General features: G+C 42.2%; 1 protein-coding gene and 1 long non-coding RNA gene across 4 annotated transcripts in view; one reads left to right on the forward strand and one right to left on the reverse strand.

Moving 5' to 3' along the window:
• Window positions 1-211: 211 nt before the first annotated feature.
• Window positions 212-2,110, reverse strand: LOC106694511. Its single transcript, XR_001345559.2, has 2 exons — window positions 1,377-2,110; window positions 212-518 (listed from the first exon to the last, which is right to left on the reverse strand). It is a non-coding gene; the product is annotated as an uncharacterized LOC106694511 (long non-coding RNA).
• A 23-nt stretch (window positions 2,111-2,133) lies between these two features.
• CUL5 (cullin 5) overlaps window positions 2,134-20,513 on the forward strand; it is a 94,689-nt gene continuing 76,309 nt past the window's right edge. The window contains exon 1 of one of the 3 annotated variants that reach the window (XM_006103555.3): window positions 2,134-2,759. In XM_006103555.3, the coding sequence (XP_006103617.1) occupies window positions 2,736-2,759 (24 nt within the window). In that variant the 5' untranslated portion in view covers window positions 2,134-2,735. Of the gene's footprint in view, window positions 2,760-20,348; window positions 20,370-20,513 lie in introns of those variants that run through there. The other 2 variants (XR_002826459.1, XM_023744835.1) reach the window with 2 other exon arrangements.

A 20,513-nucleotide genomic window follows, 5' to 3' on the forward strand; every position in this document is an offset into this window, starting at 1 on the left:
AGGCAGACTCTTTTTTTTTTTTTGTGATAGATCTGGGAGGTGTCAAAAGCCCTCCTCTCTCTCTCTCTCTCTCTCTCTCTCTCTCTCTCTCTCTCTCTCTCCTCTCTGAAATCAATAAAAAATATAATTAAAAAATCAATAAAAATATAATTTAAAAATAAATAAATAAATGTAATAGGAGTTGAAACAAACCTGGGCAAGTCCTCCATTGTTTTTTTTCCCCCCACAAGGGAAGGGGTTCACTTTATTTTTTAAAAGCCCCAGGAGTTATTCTATTATAAAGGGACATGGCTGAAGAGGTAGGAAACAGATTCCCCATTGTGAGTTCTCCTGATGGCTTCTGCAAGAATCATGGAGATGTCGATCACTTGTATTTTGGAGCAATGCTTCGTCTTATCCTCCTGAGGTATGGTATTGGTGACTACTACTGCTTCAAAGTATGCATTGTTAACGCGAGAAATGGTGGAGCCAGAACAGATTCCATGAGGCATGGAAACGTGGAACAGACTGATGAATCTCTGAGGGAAGGGGAGAGGGGGTGTGGTAAGAAATTAATCAATGCCGAAACCGGTTTGGCTCAGTGGATAGAGCGTCGGCCTGCGGACTGAAAGGTCCCAGGTTCAATTCCGGTCAAGGGCATGTACCTTGGTTGCGGGCATATCCCCAGTAGGAGATGTGCAGGAGGCAGCTGGTCGATGTTTCTCTCTCATCGATGTTTCTAACTCTCTCTCTCCCTTCCTCTCTGTGAAAAAATCAATAAAATATATTTTAAAAAAAAAGAAATTAACCAAGGATCTTATGCATATATATGCATTACCTATGAACACAGACAGTAGGATGGTTAAGACCTGGGGTGGGGCTGGAACCAGATAGAAGTTGGGCAATGGGGGGGGGGCGGGGGGAGAACATATGTAATACTCTCAACAATAAAGATTTTAAAAAATAAAAACATACAGACACGCTGAAAGATTTACACAGAGAACATAAGTATATCTACCACCTAGATTCTGTTATAACATTCCACTATACTTGCTTTGTCAAACTTTATATGCAACCATCAATCCATCTCATTTTTTATACATTTCAAGTAAATTGTAAACATAACTTCACTTACCCCTAAATTCTTTAGCACAAATATCATTAATGAAATTTCAAATTGTTTACTATTTTTTATTTTGAATGAGATGCAAAAATCTTAAGGGTTGAGTTTTGACAAGTGCATACACCTGAATCACCCAAATCCCTACCACAATATAGAACATTACATTACCCCAGAAAGAAGGATTACTTTTAACTGTATTCCTTTTAGCACCTCCTGAGTTTTATACGATGTGCTTGTGTTTTCTATTTTTAAATTAAATATTCAAACACTGTACCTGCCTGGGTTGCAGGCTCACTCCTTGGCCCTGTTGGGGGCGCATGCTGGAAGCAGCCAATCCATGTTTCTTTGTCTTTCCCCCTCCCTTCCACTCTCTCTACAAAAATCAATGGAAAAATATCTTCAGGTGAGGATTAACAACAACAAAAAGTCGTTACAGTCAACAAAGTCCTATACAATTTTACGCTCTCCTTACTTTTTCTGCTCTGAACACATCACCCTTCTCACTGTTCCTTGGACCTTCTGGGCAACTTGCCACCTGAGTCCTGGCTGGACTGCTCTTCTCCCACCTAAGCTTGGCCTTCTTCCTTACTTTCGTTGAGTCTTTGCTCAAATGCCATCTGCTCAGTGAGCCCCACCTGGCTCACTCTATTTAAAATTTCAAACTTCATCCCCCTCCCCTGGTTTATTTACTTCTAACACTGTAAATCCTGTTTGTAAACATGCATAATACAATATTGTATTGTATTATGTAGGTTCTACATATAAATTATGTTTTCTTCCCTTGGCCAGTGGCTTGTGGTCTGAAGGGATAAGGCTTGGGGGGCTCACGGTTCAGAAGCTGCTAAAATAATGTGCCTTCAGGAAATCCAAGGTTAATAATATTCACTGCTTGATCCATCTTTTATAGATTTCAGTGCCGGGCACTCTTGAATAGAATAGTTAGTACGTTGGTGCATTCATCCACTCATATATTCATTCCACAAATATGTACTGGGCGGCTTCTACGTGCCAGTTCATGTTGAAGACAGCTGTTAAAAGCATTTCATTCGGGATAAGGTACCTCGGGATTCCGGGCGCGGGACGAAGGAAGATGCGCGGTCCCGCCAGCAGAGGGCGCGCTCCCGCCCCTTCGCCGCCGCCGGGCCCACCTAGGCTTCCAGGCTCCCACGCTCGCTCCCGAGCGCGCCCCCGCCCCCGCCCGCCGCGTCACGTGATGCGGCCGAGGAACCCGAGCTGCCGGGCCTAAGCCCAGCTAAATTCGGAGCCGGTGGCCGCCGCGGGTGCACCCACAAAGGCTAACCCGAAGGCGTGGGGAAGCTCGTGGAGCCGATGCTTCCTCTTCCAATTCAGGTCGGCTCCCGTTACCTTCTCCCTGTTCGCCGGAGCGGCCTCCCTGAGCGTTTGCATGAGCTCTTTCGTGTGGGGCAGCTGCGGTGACCATGTAGGGGAGAGAGTGAGAACGCTCCAGGGACTTGGGACGAGGTCCGCGCGTCGGCAGGCCGCCCGCTCCCGCCGCACCCGGTGCGGGCCGCTGGGCCCGTCGGCCCCGTGGGCACCGCGGCCTCCGGCTGCGGCCTGGTCCCGAGCGCCACGAAGTCGCGCGCCGTCTCGCGAGACTCGAAGTTGAAGGAACATGGCGACGTCTAATCTGTTAAAGGTAAGACCCTCCGTCCCGCTTGGCTTCCACTCGGTGACCGCTGGGTTCAGCTCTTCGGGAGAGGCTCGGTTCAGGTTCCGAGCGGGGGGGGGATGTGGGCGGTGTCTCACGGGAGGGAAGCCGGGGAGGCTGCGGCCGGGGCCCGGACCGGGACGCGGGGCTCCGGCCTTGGGGTCGAGAGGCTCCGGGTGTCCCTCCCGCGCGTTGACCGGTGTGCGGAAGGCCGGGCTGCGGGCTGACGGGGGTGATGCTGGCGGGGGGACCCGCTGTGGCCTCGGGCGGGAGATGAAAGGAAGTGCATGTGCCCCGACCGGCCAGGCAGTTGCTACTCCTGGGGTCTCCGTTTCTTCTGAAACGAGGGTGTAAGGTGCATACGAGGAAAATCCGAGGAAACGCTGCCCAGCATCGGTCTCCGTTTCTGCTCTCGTCCTCCGCCCGGATTCCGTGTCCGACGGCGGTGCTTCCACCCCACCCCACCCCCTGCTGCACGCTGTCCTCGCCCGCGATCGGGCCCCGGTTCTTCCGCGCCGGCTACCCCTTTCCTTCGGGAACTGCGCCCCAGCCCATTGCAGATGAGGACCGAGGCAGTGCTGCCTCGTTGTAGGGCTTAGCCTGGAAGCGTTACCTTTGTCAAAGAAAACGGCTTAAAAGTTAAGTTTTCTGTATCTGGGAGAGCCAAGGCGAGCTAGGCCCAGAGGGGCAGGTTCTCTGTCGCCGGTGACCGCGTTGGGGGGGGGGGGGGGAAGGAGGAGGAGGAGGAGGAGGAGGAGGAGGAGGAGGAGGACGACGACGACGACGACGGGGCCCCTCGAGTCTGTCTGTCCTGTGCGTGTGTTCCCAGGAGGAGCCTTGTGCCTGGGAAGTCTTACAGCGGTTCTCAACCTGTGGGTCGCGACCCCTTGGGGGGGGTGTCGAACGACCCTTTCACAGGGGTCGCCTATAAGACCATCGGAAAACACACATACCATTACATATCGTTTTTGTGATTCATCACTATGCTTTAATTGTGTTCAATTTGTAACAAGGAAATTAGGGGTCACCACAACATGAGGAACCGTATTAAAGGGTCGCGGCATTAGGAAGGTTGAGAACCACTGAAACCGAAATAAATGGGGGTGCGATGAGCTCGGGGAGCCTCAGTGCAAAGGGTGGGCTCCTCGCCCAGGTCATCGTCGGACGGTGTAGATGGATATAGGAAACAACTGGGTGGAAAATAGGTTAGCGTATCCTGACACCCCTCGCAGGTCTTACTAACTGTCCGGTAGATGGGACTGACTAAAGGGGGACCTATTTCTACTAACCTAAGAGGTAGTGTGTGTTCTTTTAAATTAAAGGGAAGAGGGGTCTAGAGCCGGACAGTTTGGGCTGCTTAGGAAGCTGTTTGACCTTAGGGAAGTTTCCTGACCTCTCTGCCCTGTAGAATGGGATTATTAATAGCACCTGTTAACTAGCGTGAAAGTTGAGTTGAATGACTGTAAAATGCTTAAAACAGTGACTGGCAATGAGTATGCAATACACAAATCACTAGAATTGCTACTCTGGGCTGTTTCTCTAAGAAAAACAATTCATGGGCATTGAGTAACCCGTCCTTTTCAGCTCTTAGAACAGTATAGCAAAGTCCTAAGATATTAGTTCAGAAAGAACACTTGTTTGCCTTCTAAAGACGACTGTTAGTGCACCCACATGCAATATACTAAGAAGTGCTATCTCGTCATTAATTGAAATGTGTCCAAGAAACGATTGGGTTCCTGATTCTTTGTGAATTCCTGACTTGATTGCTTGCACATATACAACAAGGTCTTTTTCCCCAAAAAATCCTCTCTCTGAAAAGAGCGAGTTGCTGTATTTGCCCCCATTCAAAGCCTTGCCAAGGACTGGCTGGAGGAGATATACTAAATCTGAAGCTGGTTCAGTCAACACGAGTAAGTCCTTACCTTGTAGAGATGATGAGTCTACACCTATAGCATACACCTGCCGAGTGAAGGAACTGTCTGAAGGTACAGAACACGAGTACTTCGTGTTTAGGTTAAAAAGATAACAAGGATTCAAAAGTTCTGTGACTCCCAACAACTTTTATAAATAAGAGGAATGAAACAGTGCTTTGAAACACTGCTAATGACTCGCTCTAGTGAACATGAACACAGATGCCAAAGATTCACTGGGATCTTTTCAATAAAATTGTTTTATGAAATGTTGAACGGAGGGAAAAATAATTTCTAAATATTATTTTTAGTAGTGTGTGGTTTTAAATATGTTCCACTAACATAATATAAAGGACACTATAAAGAGACATTTAATTCTTTTATCTGTTATCACCAAAAGTTTACTTTTTTTCCCCCAAAAGTTTACATATTTAAAGGGAAGCCTGGGAGGCTGGAGCTGCGGACCGGGACCAGGTTCCATAACATAATTCATAGGATCATTTAAATTCCAGGCTGGTGGTACCTTGAATAAAGATAGGGCTGGCTAGGGTATGGCCAGATTCACCTCATTCCTTTTTCTGACAGAATTAATAGATTGGTTCATTAGAAAAATACTTTAGACATTGTGCAATTAGATTTTACCAGAGAGAGAGAGAGAGAGCGAGAGAGAGCGCGTTTTATTGATTTTAGAGAGAGGAAGGGGGAAAGAGAGGGAGGAACATCGATCGGTTGCCTGCCATTCACAAAACCTGGGTATGTGCCTGACCGGGAATCCAATTGGACAACTTCTGGTGTGTGGGATGACGCTCCAACCAACTGAGCCAGCCAGCCAGAGCTTCACTAGAACATATTTGACAGAATTAGCATGTCCTGTGGTCAAAATGGAGATATGTGAGCTGGATAAGAATTTGGTTAGAATTTGATTCATTATCAGTTAAATAACTGTACCTGCAGACTGGTGACCAATAAGCTATCATCAACCCTGAGGGAGGCCTTTAGTGTCCGACTTGAGGAAAATGTCCTCTTTCTGTTTATCAGTAACTTGGATTAAGTTTATTGAATTTGTGGATGACAGACTTCAGAAGGATAGTTAATATATTATGACTGATTCAAAACTTTGATATGAAACTTACAATAAAAATCACCTACTTATTTTAAATATTGGATTTTGATTGTAATAACAATTGTATTCTTTATTTAAAGAAAGTGGACTATTGCCCTGGCCAATGTGGCTTGGTTGGTTGGAGTGTCATCCCATACACCAAAAAGGTGACAGGTTCGTTTCCCTGTCAGGGCACATAACGAGATGGCGGGTTTGATCTGGGTTTGGGGGAACATGCAGGAGGTAACCCAGCTATGTTTTTCTCTCTCACATCACTGCTTCTCTTTCTCTCCTTCCCTCCTCTTCCTCTCTCTAAAATCAATTAAAAAAATTTTTTTTAATTTAAAAAAAAAGTAGGTTGTTGCTGGATTTTGGAAATCTTTTGGATAATACAAGATTTGCGTTGTACATTTTGACATTCAATTATCAGTTGCTTGGGGAGTTTATAACTTTTTAATATTACTACTTGAAAATTTTGTTTTAACGTTTAATGTTGCTTGTTCCTTTTGCAGTTACCATCTAGGCCCTTGGTGCTTATTTTCTTCATTTCCAATTGAGTATCCTTTTCCAAATAGCAATTGTTTAAATCTTATTTTGCTGAGCATCGCCCCATTTAATTCTTGGCACATTACTTTATCAAGCTATTTGGAGTGCCTTTAACTTCCTTGGTCAATACCACAAAATTTTCTGGTTTTCCCTATGTTCTCTTTTCCAAGGCACCTTCTATTTTGCCCTCTTCCATTTGTTCTGCCTTCATTTCACCCCTACGACCTGGCAACATACTGGCAACATATCTCCTGATACTGTGTTTCAATCTCCTTTATTCTTTGGAAATAAAAAAAGTTCATGTAACTACTCATATAAGCTTAACCTGTGCTCTGCTTTGCCCTCAAACTTTTATTCTTTTTTCTCTTTCCATTCACTGTCACAGTTCTTAGAGAAGCAGCCCCCACTTGCTGCTTTGTAATGCTTCCCCTTTTCCCTTAACTTACTGTGACTTGGCTCTCTTCCTACCCTCACACAGTTATATTGAAGCTATTAGTCTTAAGGGGTCCAGCAGCCTCCTCACTGCCAAATGAGATCCTTCTCAGACATTCGTCCTCTTTCCGGATATTGTTGATTACTACATCTGCTTCCCTTTTGGTTTCTATGACATTCTCTTCTTGATCTCCTATCATTCAAATCACTTGTGTTTTTCACTGACTTCCCTCTTCTTCTCTCCTCCCCAATGTAATTATTTCTCAGTATTTAATCTTTAGCCCTTTTCTATCATTGTACTTTCTTTTTGGGGTGGGGGGGCAGTCTTAACTCCCATGATTTCACGATTTTTATCTCTTAACTCTGTTGTGAGCTCTAGTTCAAAACTAACCAGTACTAACCATTTAACTTTCCTGCTCCGATACCTTTGGTGGTTCAAATTCTTAGATACCCTTCCAGCTGGGTCTTCTCCCTAATAACACATTCATATTCACATTTCTCCCTCTTTCTCTCTCTCTCTGTCTACCTGGCTGGTTATTTTTGGTTCACTAGCATACTAGAGCCTTTAAGACTCTTTATGTTTGATGTTTCTTTTATCAAGAATCCCCTCTCCCTCAGTGTTTGCCTATTAAAATCTTATTTATTCATTAAGACTCAGCCAAAATACCTCCTTTCTTTTAGTGCTTTCATTTGCAATTAGTTGTTGCCTACTTTGCACAACTGTAGCCCTGCATCAGTCTCTTCTAGCACTTACGTTATGCCTTGAGTATTAGTTACAGGATCTGTTTACATATCTCTCTTTCTGGATTGTAAGCCCCATTAGTGCCAGGACTTCATTAATTTTTGTTGATGCCTTAACCATCTTCTGCAAAGGAGTGATTCAGAGTTGTGTAGAATTTACTCATTATTAAAATAATTTTTAAAAATATGTTTTTTATTGTTTTTAGAGAGAGAGAAAGGGAGAAGGAGAGAAAGAGAGAGAGAAACATCGATGTGAGAGAAACACCAATTGGCTGCCTCCTGCACGTGCCCCATCAGGGATTGAGCCTGCAACCAGGGCATGTGCCCTGACCGGAAATCAAACCGCCACCTTTTGGTGCGTGGAATGACGCTCAGCCAACTGAGCCACACTAGCCAGGGCTAAAATAATTTTATGAGACATATGTGCAAGGTATCATGAAGGATAACAAAGGTGTGTAAACAATGCCCAGCCTATTTGGGAATTTCCCATATACTAAAAAAGATTAAAAAATACTAATGATTTGCTCTAAGGCAGAAACTTCAAGAGTGTTACTGTGCGCTATAAGATCCCTCACAGACTGAGATCCTTTCTGGTGGATGATCAAGGAAAGTTTTATGGAGAAAACACTGGAGCTGGAGTTTGAAGAATGGGTAGACTGTTTGTAGGTGGTGATTAGCAGAAAATTTGGCAGGAATGGAAACTAGATCAGTATGGCTACCTTGTAGCAGGACTGCATGCTGCGTTGCATTCTGTATGAATGGTCCTCCTGAAATCTTTGCAGTACAGTAACCCAGAATATGGGAAACAGTGGGAGACAGGAATGCAAAGGAAAGTGAGGGTTAGATTGTGAAAGGTCTTTAATGCTGGACTAGGGTGTTGAAATAAAGTTCCATAGAGAATGAATAATGAAAAAGATGTGATCAGATACATTGTTAGACCCTCAATCTCTTCTTGGTTGTCACATGTAAATCCCGTTACTCATCATTACTTCTACTTTGTGTGTATTCAGAATCTGGTTTGTGGGGTGGCCATGAATGAAGGGCATTGGTGCTAATGAAACCATGTTCATTGAAACCAAACAGGAGTCTTTAAGTCTGTGGAAAATAAAGTCATTTCAACAAGTATTTAGCATTTTCTAATTCCAACTAGACAATGGTTATCTAGGTAGACAAATTCTTACCCTTAATGTAACTTACATTTTTGTGGGGAAGAGAGGCAATAAACTTATAAGCAAATAGTGTATACTAAAAGGTTAGGTTGTGATAAATGTTATGAAGAAAAATAATCAGGGTAAAGGATAGAGAGTGGTAGGTATTATTTTTGATAGGATGATCAGGGAAGGCCTGTAAGGGGATAAGTGAGGCGAGATCTGAATGAAGCAAGGGAACAGCCAAGTGCATATTTGGGAGAAGAGTTTCAGGTGGAAGGAACAGAACAGCCAGTGCAAAGGCATTGAGTCAGGAACATGCTTGGCCAGGAATATGGATGTGATACCAAGATTTGAATGTTGTCAATGAATGTAGTTAAGATACACAACTGGAACTTTCTTTTTAATGTCTATTTAAACAGATAAGAGCCTCGTTTATTTAGAACCTTACTTGTTGGGTTTCATTGGGTTGATGGAAATTACCCTCTTGAATGGGCATCTAAGTGATGTGATCCTTAGGGCTGCCTTCTCACTCCAGTGTCTTGTCCTGGAGACATGGTTACATTTGACACTCACAGCCTAGGGAGAAAACAAACTCAGGTGTATGTATGTTGATCATTGATAGAGTGGGAATAATGGATGAAACCACTTACTGTAAAACTCTGTGATAAATGTGTGAGAATGTTTCATGGTATGAGAAAAGTGAGTGAATAGTTACAATAATCTAGAAGTGATGTGTGTTCATTAAAGCTACTAACAGGAAGTCACAGTTCCAGATAAACTTTGAGAGACCAGTCATTTAATGAATTAGAAGAGCATTTTAGACTCATGAAGGCATCAAGAGGACACTAGGCTTCTATCTGGTGGACAGAGAAGAAGGATAGAAAAGACAAAGACATGTTTCTTAGGTGTTTTGCTAGGATACTGGTGAACCCAGTTGTGTCACAGAAAGCCATCTGCCTCTTGCCTCGGTATAGTAGGTAAAGTAAACTGGTGCCTGATAGGCTTTATAAACAAATCAACAAGTTACAGCTCAGGTTAAAACATTGGTCATAATACATGGAGTACATACAAGTAATATTAAGGATATTGATCTGTATAACTGGAGTTTGTTCATTCCACTAATACCTGAGCATCTACTCTGTGCTCAATACTATGTGACAGACAAGTTAAAGACGTAAGTAACACATTGGGTAGGTTTTGTAGCAATGAGGGCTGTGTTGAAAACAATATAATCAAGAGTGTTCAGAAGATGGGGCACTATTTTATTTATTTACAACAGAAAATAATTTTATTTTTTACCTTAAATGTCACTTTCAACTATGTTCTGTTGAATTTTCCTTCCCTGCCAAGAACACATTTTAGTCAGAACCCATAGCTTTCTGGTCTTCTTAAAAAATACTCTTTAGTCTGAAGTCAAAATGTCAGTCTCATAGCAAAATCAAAGCAACTCTTCTACCAGCTCATGACCTTGGCTCTGGATACGCAGAAAAGACAGTGAGAGGGTACTTTTCTTGGATTGGTTTAGGAAGCTCTCTCTGAAGTGACATTGATCCTGAGCCCTGAATGATCTGCTTGTTAGGCAAAGGTCTTGAGGTGCAGTGGTGAGCTTGGCATATTTGAGGAAAACCATTTTTTAAATGTATTTTTATTGATTTCAGGTTGGAAAGGAGAGGAAGAGAGAGATAGAAACATCAGTGATGAGAGAGAATCATTGATCAGCTGCTTCCTGTATGCCCCACACTGGGGATCAAGCCCGAAACCCAGGCATATGCCCTGACCGGGAATCGAACTGTGACCTCCTGACTCATAGGTTGACGCTCAACCACTGAGCCACGCTGGCTGGGCTGAGGAACACCTTTAAAAGGGTTGTGTGGCTGGAACATAGAATTGCCAGTATTCAAATGTATACTGTAGTTTGTGGTTCTTTTGGTTAATGGGGATTGCAAATGTGGTTTTAAAATCACATAACTGGGAGCACTAGTGGCTTATAGACAATATGGAAACCCACACATTCAAATAGGGAACCTTGTAATTTATTTGAGAGACTTAAAATACACAAATTGGATTTCTTTGGTAAGTTATTAGAATGCCATCATTGGATATAATCTGTAATCAATAGATTAGAAACTTCAAAGAGGGAACAAATACAACTCTTAAAACAACTAACCGCCTTGTATTGTAATCAAAATGTTATGGGCATGAAAAAATACAAAGGATAGGAAATAATTGCTATAGATATTATTTCTTGTCTTGCCTTCAACTTATCCTTTCACTATAACTCTTCTTGCACTTTTGTCATGAAGAAGATGTAGCATGATGATGTATAGCAATAATAACTACTTTTTTTATCCTCACCCAAGGATATGTTTGTGTTTTTGTTTGTTTTTATTGATCTGAGAGAGAGAGCGCGAGCGAGAGAGAGAGAGAGAGAGAGGTTGACAGGTTGCTTCCCGTACAGGTCCCAACCTGATCGAACCTGAAACCTAGGTATGTGCCCTGATCTGGAATCGAACCCATGACCTTTTGATGTATGGGACAATGCTCCAACCAGCTGAGCCATCTGACCAGGACAATAACTTCATTCTTTATTTTCTCTTAAAAGCAACAATTGACATCATTGTAAAATATTGTAGTAATATCGCTCCTACTAATTGATGGGGTATGTTTTGTTCTGTATATTATCTAGGGATTTTTGGACATTTTCAGGCAAACCAATAGGTCAATATTTGTTTCAAAGTAAGTGAGTCATTAAAAAATGATAATGTTACATTTAAAACATTTTAGCCCAGCAGGCGTACCTCAGTGATTGAGTGTCGACCTATCACCCAGGAGTTCATGGTTCTGTTCCCGATCAGGGAGCACATGCCCGGGTTGTGGGCTCCATCCCCAGTGGGGGGACATGCAGGAGGCAGCTGATCAGTGATTCTCTCTCATCATTGATGTTTCCATCTCTCTCCCCCCTTCCTTCCTCTCTGAAATCAATAATAATATTTAAAAAAAATTTTACAAACCAGTGTTTTTGTTTATTTGTATGTATTTATTTAAACATTCCTATTTTTTAACATGGTATCGAATTCTCCACATAAGCAATTATATGTCTACTTCTTCTTGGGACTGAATAAAATGGAATTGTAAATTAACTCATTATTTGAAAAAGCATTCTTGAATTTTGATGGGAGGTGTGCAGATTTTTTAAGTAGTACTCTATTCTAGAAAGATCCATATAGCATCTTTCATTACTGGCCTATAACACCTCCCCACACTCCAAACACATTATAAAAAGTTAAACTTTTTCTGTAACTTATTCCTAATGCATGTTTTGTTTGTTTGTTGTTTGCTTTAAAACAACAGTGGCTACAACTAAGAGATTGTGAGACTTTACTGTCAATCTGTTTTATTTTTCTTTCTTATTTATTGATTTTTAGAGAGAGAGAGGTAGGGGGAGAGAGAGAGAGAGAGAGAGAGAGAGAGAGAAACATCAGTTTTCTGTTCCTTGTATGTGCCCTGACCAGGGATGGAACCCACAACCTTGGTGTATTGGGAGGACACTCTAATCAACTGAACTACCTACCCTGCCAGGGCTTTTGGTTTTGTTTTGTTTTTAATTTTTTTTAATCTATTGATTTTGAGAGAGAGAGAGAGAGAGAGAGAGAGAGAGAGAGAGAAATATCAACTTGTTATTGCACTTATTAATGCATTCATCGGTTGCTTCTTGTGTATGCCCTAGCTGGGATCGAACCTGCGACCCTTCGGTGCACAGACTGACATTCTAACCATTGAGAAAAACTGAACAGGGCCGGTTGTTTTGTTGCTTTTTAAATAACCATGGCTTCAGAGAAGTGATTGTGGGACTTTACTGTCAATCTGTCTTTTTCTTGTCTTTTCTTATTTATTGACTTGAGGCCCAGTGCACGAAATTTGTGTACTTGGGGCGGGGAGGGGTGTAGTCACTCATCCCGGTCTGCCCCTTTAGCAGTCTGGGAGCCCTCAGAGGATGTCTGACTGATGGCTTAGACCCGCTCCCCCTGGGGAGCGGGCCTAAGCTGTCAGTCGGATATACTTAGTGCTGCTGTGGAGCCTCTCCCGCCACCACTGCTGTGCTCACCAGCCATGAGCCCGGCTTCTGGCTGAGTGGCGCTCCCCCTCTGGGAATGCACTGACCACCAGGGGGCAGCTCCTACATTGAGCATCTGTCTCCTGTTGGTCAGTGCACGTCATAGCGACCAGTTGTTCTGCCATAGGGCTGAAACCGGCTCTCGGACATCCCCCGAGGAGGCCCGGATTGCGAGAGGTCGTAGGCCAGGCCGAGGGACCCCACTGGTGCACGATTGGGGCCGGGGAGGGATGCAGGAGGTTGGCCAGCCGGGGAGGGACGGCGGGAGGGCTCCAGGGCATGTCCGGTCCATCTCGCTCAGTCCCGATCGGCCGAACCCCAGCAGCAAGCTAACCTACCGGTCAGAGCGTCTGCCTCCTGGTGGTCAGTGCAGATAGAAAGACAGACAGGCATCAATTTGCTGTTCTGTGTATGTTTCCTGACCAGGGCTTGAATCTGCAACCGTGATGTTTTTAACTGATTCTTTCATTAGGTAATACTTTTTCAGATAATACTGAATATATTTTATTTGAGTCTGTGCAAGCAACATTTTATATTAAGACATCCTGATTTTTTAATACTGATTAGAGCAGGTAAAGGGAGCTGAACCTTTGTTCACTTGTTTTTCTTTCATCTTTTTTTTCCTTACTATTTTCATCTTCTCTCCTAATTGTTTCTGAGAAACTTGACACTGGTTTTTCCCCCTCTGCCCTATGAAGGCGATATTAACACATTGCAGACCAGTAATTTTATTGCTAACTTTACCCAGTGGCCAGATAAGTTTCTATTGAACAAGCACAAAAAACGTTTTACTTAAATGTTAAAGGCCCGCTTTAAAATTAAATACCCATTGCATTTTGAAGTTATTTATTACATGTTCTTACAAGCTAATATCTTTTTCAAGTATGATACTTTGTAAAACACTGTGTAATATGAAGTAAGAATTCTCATGATCCGTTCACAATGTGTCAAGTCAGTGGTTCTCAACCTTCCTAATGCCGCGACCCTTTAATACAGTTCCTCATGTTGTGGTGACCCCCAACCATAAAATTATTTTCGTTGCTACTTCATAACTGTAATTTTGCTACTGTTATGAATCGTAATGTAAATATCTGATATGCAGGATGTATTTTCATTGTTACAAATTGAACATAATTAAAGCATAGTGATTAATCACAAAAACAATATGTAATTATATATGTGTTTTCTGATGGTCTTAGGCGACCCCTGTGAAAGGGTCGTTTGACCCCCAAAGGGGTGGCGACCCACAGGTTGAGAACCGCTGTGTTAAGTAAAAAAAAAAATGGGGAGTACTGGTGATGAGGGGGACTATACACTAGTCATTTGAGAGCTTAAGGCCTTAATATTGCTTGTGTTGAGTCATTTTCAACATTCTTTCTCTCAGTCCCACATCTCATTATCACCAAATCTTGTTATTATTGAAGCAGAAGCAGTGGAAGTTCTAATATTATAATGATAGCCAACACTGTATGTTTCTTTATGTCAACCACTTTTCTGAACATTTCACACATATATCCTTATAACAGCCTTTTCAAATACATACTTATTATATCCATTTTATATAGATGAAACTGGAGCAGAAAGAGTTTAAGTAATTTACTCAAGGTAACACATTTGGCAAGTGGCTATGTCATAATCTTATTCTTATAAAATCTGCGTCATCACCATTTTACCATTAACACCTTTTCTGTTTCATTGCCTCAGTTTTTGGGTATAATCATTTATTGCCCTATAGTAGTAGCTTTTTGCTAGACTCCCTTTCAGTTTTTCCTTCAGTGAATTTATGGATGATCTTTCTAACAGTTGAATATGATTATATCAATAGCCAATGGCTATCATTCTCCCACCATCCAAAGAATTGTTTTATCTAATATATTACACATTGTTACTATCATTTATTTTGCTTAGATTGAATACTTTCTTACTTTCCTCAACCTTGGAACTAGCATGTTCTCTAAGAAGCCTTTTCATGGAATAGGGTATTGAGAAATCAAAATCTGGATGCTAGGTATGCTAATGTCTACTGGGGAGTCACTCCTTGCAGACCCTCTCAGTAGACTGAACTAGACATACACATACACACCCTATACTTATTTCTGTATCTGTATTATTAAAACCCATGAATTCATCTTAGTTCAATAAATTGATTTCTTTCCTTTTCCTTTTCCATATATGTAACTTCCTTCTCTGGAAGTGAGAAATCTGGCTTTTGGACTGAATTATTCAGGAAAGAGGAATGAAGGGATGGAAGGAAGGAAAGAAATTAGTATAATATTCTTGATATGTATAGATGTAAAACTCACTGTACATTTCCTAAGTTCAGAATCTATATATATATATATATAAGGCGAAGTGACCAACTGTACGTACGTCCAACCGACCAACTGGCCGGTACATAAGATGCACACTGGCAATTTAAAAATCAACGTTGACTCGTGCATGCGTGATACATATAAAGCTCTCGCTGGCACCAATTATACGTGTGTGTTTCGATCTGTCATTGTCTATCGTGAATTTGGTTGTTTTTGTTGACATTCTGAAGCTGAAAGAAAGCAGCAGCATCGACAGAATATGTCTGAAGACCAACTATTGGCACAATGTACCTCTGAAGCCAAAAGAAGCTGGTGTTGTCGACAGAATGTATCTGAAGACCAACTGTTGGCACAACGTACCATTTGAGTGATGATTCCATTGATTCAATGGATGATGCCAAAAAGGAAAATTTTCTCATCGAATTTCTTAATAGTATTACTCCTTCGGGAATGCCGCTTTATAAATTAAAATTGAAAGTAGGTGCAATCATCATACTACTGAGAAATCTTAATAGTAAATGAGGTCTTTGTAATGGTACTAGATTTATTATCAAAAGATTGCGACCTAACATAATTGAAGCTGAAGTATTACTAGGATCTGTGGAAGGAGAGATTGTTCTGATTCCAAGAATTGATTTGTCCCCGTCTGACACTGGCTTCCCATTTCAATTCATTCGAAGACAGTTTCCCGTGATGTCAGCATTTGCAATAACTACTAATAAATCACAAGGTCAAACTCTAGACCAGCGGTTGCCAACCTTTTGGACCTCATGGACCACCAGTGGTCCGTGGACCACCGGTTGGCGACCACTGCTCTAGACAGACTAGGAATATTCCTACCTGAACCCGTTTTCAGACATGGTCAGTTATATGTTGCTTTCTCTCAAGTTCGAAGAGCGTGTGATGTTAAAGTTGTAAATACTTCATCACAAGGGAAATTAGTCAAACACTCTGAAAGTGTTTTTACTCTTAATGTGGTATACAGGGAGATATTAGAATAAGTTTAATCAATTTATCAGTCATTGTTTTTATCAATGTTTTTATATCATGTTTTTGTTATTTTTATATCATGTCTGTTGTTCCTATATCATGTTATTGTTTATTAATCAATGTATATATTATTTTCATATATATCTTACTAATTTTCTTTCATCTCTGACACTTCTATTATAGAGAAAGGGTGAATAGCGATATTAAGATATTTCTTCTAATTAATTTCCTTTTAATGTGCATAAATTCATGCACTGGGCCACTGGTTCTTTTATTTTTTCACTAGTTCTTTAATAATTAATAAATAGATTTACTAGTTAAATGCAGCACTAAAAACTCAACAAGATTTAAATGAACAACACCAGCATGACAATTTTTAAATAATTGAATTATCTCTATACAGGCATTTTTAATTAACATACCTGTGTAATCAGCACCCATATCTAGATAAAATGTTAACAGTACCCCCAAAAGTCCCTCTCTTGCCCCGTCCCAGCCTCTATCTTGCTATCCCTTCCCCAAGATAATCACTTCTGATTTTTGATAATTGTAGTTGTGTTTTGCCTATTCATGAGCATAGTATGTACTCTTATGTCTGACTTCATTGCTCAACATTATGTTTATGAGATTCATCTGCATTATTACATGTTAAACTTTGCTTGCTTTATCGTATTTCATTGTTATGACTATTCCACAATTTATCCATCCTATTGTTGATGGATATTGGGTTGTTTACAGTTTTTTACTATTGAGAATAAAGATACTATGTGCTTTCTTTTATAAGTAGACAAATGTATGCGGCTCTGTTGGAAGTATACCTACAAGTGAAATTGCTGGGTTATATAGTATACATATGTTTAGCTTTCGTACATGCTGATAAATCATTTTTTGAAATGGTTGTACCAATTTACACTCTTACCAGTACAATGAGAGTTCTGATTTCTCTAAATTATTCCCAATACTTGGTATTGTTGTACTTTTCTATTTTAGCCTTTTTGGTAATATGTAGTAATATTTCACTGTGGGTGTTTTAAAAAATATTTTAAAATTGATTTTAGAGAGAAAGAGAAAGGGGGTGGGAAGGAGAGAAACAGTGATGTGAAACATCAGTTGGTTGCCTCCTGCACATATTCGACCAGGCTCAAACCTGCAACCTGGGCATGCACTCTGGCCAGAATTGAACCAGTGAACCTTCGGTGCACGGGACTACTGCACTACACTCAACCAACTGAGCCACACCAGCCAGGGCTCATTGGGGTTTTAATATGTATTTTCCTGTTGATGAATGATGATGGGTGCCTTTTCATAGGGTTATTTGCCATTTAAATATTGTCCTTGTAAAAGGTTTGTTCAAATTTTTTGCCAGTGTTTTTTTTTAATATATATTTTATTGATTTTTTTACAGAGAGGAAGGGAGAGGGATAGAGAGTTAGAAACATTGATGAGAGAGAAACACCGACCAGCTGCCTCCTGCACACCCCCCACTGAGGATGTGCCTGCAACCAAGGTACATGCCCTTGACCAGAATCGAACCTGGGACCCTTCAGTCCGCAGGCCGATGCTCTATCCACTGAGCCAAACCAGTTAGGGCTGTTTTGCCAGTTTTTAAATTGGATTGTCTTTCTTATTGATTTTTAGGAATAAAACTAACAATGTCTGATACCCAATCAAAAATCTTGGGTATATGTATTAGAAATACTTTTCCCACTCAGTGGATTGCTTATTTTCACTCTCTTAATGGTGTCTTTTAAGGAACGAGAGTTCTTAATTTTAATATAATACAACTTGTGTTTTTTTAATGGTTACTCTTAGTTATAAGGCCATAAAAATGATCCACACTCTACTTGTATTAATACTTTATTTAACTTTTTGAGCCTCAAGAATACATCCTGCCCTCGCCAGTTTGGCTCAGTGGATAGAGTGTCAGCCTGTGGACTGAAGGGTCCTGGGTTCGATTGCCAGTCAGGGCACATGCCCAGGTTGCGGCCTGGATCCTGCGCTGGGTCAGGCGCCTCTCAGATCGTCCTGCCGCCCGCCCTGCCCACCCTACCCGCACACGGCAGGCCTGGATCCTCCGTTGGGTCAGGCGGCCACTCCGATCATGCTGCCGCCCACCCTGCCCACCCAACCCCGCACACGGCAGGCCTGGATCCTGCGCTGGGTCAGGTGGCCGCTCAGATCGTGCTGCCGCCCGCCCTGCCCACCCCACCCCGCACACGGCAGGCCCAGATCCCGCGCTGGGGCAGCTTGTGATCGCGCTGCCGCCAGCCCCAGGCAGGGCAGCACAGCAGGATCTGCCTGCAGTATGCAAATTAGCCGCCATCTTTGTTTGCAGTTAATTTGCTTATTGCGCTGATTAGCCAATGGGAGGCATAGCAAAGGTACGGTCAATTACCATGTTTGTCTATTATTAGATAGGATAGATACTGTCACCTAATACATAGAATAGCTGTAAAGATTAAATGAATTTATCCTTATATTTGTTTATTTTTTGCAAGAATTTATTGACCACAGCAAAAACATACTTATGGTAATGAAACAAGGAAGGGCACAGAGGAAGCAACAGGAGAGCCTAGACTGGGCTGCGTTGGCTACTGGGAAGTCAGAGAAAAGGGGGAAAAGGGAGACTTGGAGACAGGTTCAGGGGGTTAGCCCAGGACAAGCTGCCACTGCCCATTGCTCCCCTGATGCAGGTCTCATGAGATCCCTTAGGCTTAGAGGTTAGGTAGAGGGAACTATCTAAAAATAAACAAAAGGAAGTCCTCTTTTGTACCACAGATATCACATGCATAAATTTTATTGTGCTCTATTAAGCCAGAATAGCCAGATGACATATATTTGTAATGAAAGAAATAGTAGAACATTTTGCAATAGAATGATTAAATAAAACAATCTATAATAATAAAAGCCTCTTATGCTAATTAGACCTGACAGTGAACGACCTTCCGGACGTCCTTCTAGACAACCTTCCAGACAAAGCTGCGGCAGCAGGGGCCGAGGCAGAGGCAGCCACCACAGCGGGCGAGGGCTGAGGCAGTGGCAGTTAGGGGCAATCAGGAAGGCAGGCGAGTAGTTAGGGGCTATCAAGCAGGCAGGCAGAGGGGTTAGGGGCGATCAGGCAGGCAGGAGAGTAGTTAGGGGTGATGAGGCAGACAGGTAAGTGGTTAGGGGCCATGAGGCAGGCAGGCGAGTGGTTAGGGGTGATCAGGCAGACAAAGTGGTTAGGGGCAATCAGGCAGGCAGACAAGTGGTTAGGGGCGATCAGGCAGGCAGGAAGAGTGGTTAGGGGCAATCAGGCAGGCAGGCAGGCAGGCGAGCAGTTAGGAGCCAGCAGTCCCAGATTGTGAGAGGGATTTCGGGTTGCAAGAGGGATGTCTGGCTGCCAGCTTAGGCCCGATTTCTGCGGGATCAGGCCTAAACTGGCCGTCAGACATCCCCCCAAGGGGTCCCGGATTGTGAGAGGGTGCAGGCCAGCCTGAGGGATCTCCCCCCCCCCCCCATGCACAAATTTCATGCAGTGGGCCTCTAGTAATAATATAATGAGAAAGTTTTTTAAATTCTACCCTTCCATAACCTCAGTTTCAAGCATCCCACTCTGATTACTTCCTCCTGTCTAACTCACGCTAAAGCTCTTATTTCAGTAATCTAACTCTAGTAGGGCCTCCTTTCATTGATTATACCTGTTTATTGTTTAATGTCTTAGATCTCTGGGGCTTTAGCTTTCATCAAATTAGGAAACATTGGCTTTTATTTCTTCAAATATTCCCTCCACCCCAAGACTCCAGTTATATGTGGGTTAGATCATTTGATGTCCCACAGCTCACAGATATTCATTTTTAAAAAATCTTTTGTTTCTATGATGTTCATGCTTTCCTCTGTCTTCCTGAATGTGTGGAGTATATTTATAATAGCTGACTTAATGTCTTTGTCTACTAAAACTATCCATGTCATTTCTGGGTCAGTTGATGTTGATGGTTTTTTTTTTCCAGATTTTCCTGCTTTTTTGCCTTCCTGTTCATTTTTATTGGATGTCAGACATTGTTAGTTTTAAGCTTTGGGAGCTGTATTTTTTTTTTTTTTAATTTTCACTCAAGGATATGTTTTTTGATTGTAGAAAAAGGGAGAGAGAGAAACATCAATGTGAGAGCACATCGATTGACTGCCTCCTGCATGCCCCCCCTCCCCCCCTTCCTACTGAGGATTGAGCCCACAACCCGGGCATGGTCCCTGACCAGGAATCGAACCAGTAACCTTTTGATGCACAAGACTATGCCCAACTAACTGAGCCACACAGGCCAGGGTGAGTGACTGGATTTTCCTTTAAATATTTTGATTTGGCTGTGACACAGTAAAGTTACTTGGAATCAACTTGATCCTTTTCTTTTTTAAAACTTTATTGTTCAGAATTATTACACATGGTCCTCTTTTTACCCCCATACCTCCC

Source organism: Myotis lucifugus, unplaced genomic scaffold, assembly GCF_000147115.1.
Source record: "Myotis lucifugus unplaced genomic scaffold, Myoluc2.0 scaffold_491, whole genome shotgun sequence".
Classification (NCBI taxonomy): domain Eukaryota; kingdom Metazoa; phylum Chordata; class Mammalia; order Chiroptera; family Vespertilionidae; genus Myotis; species Myotis lucifugus.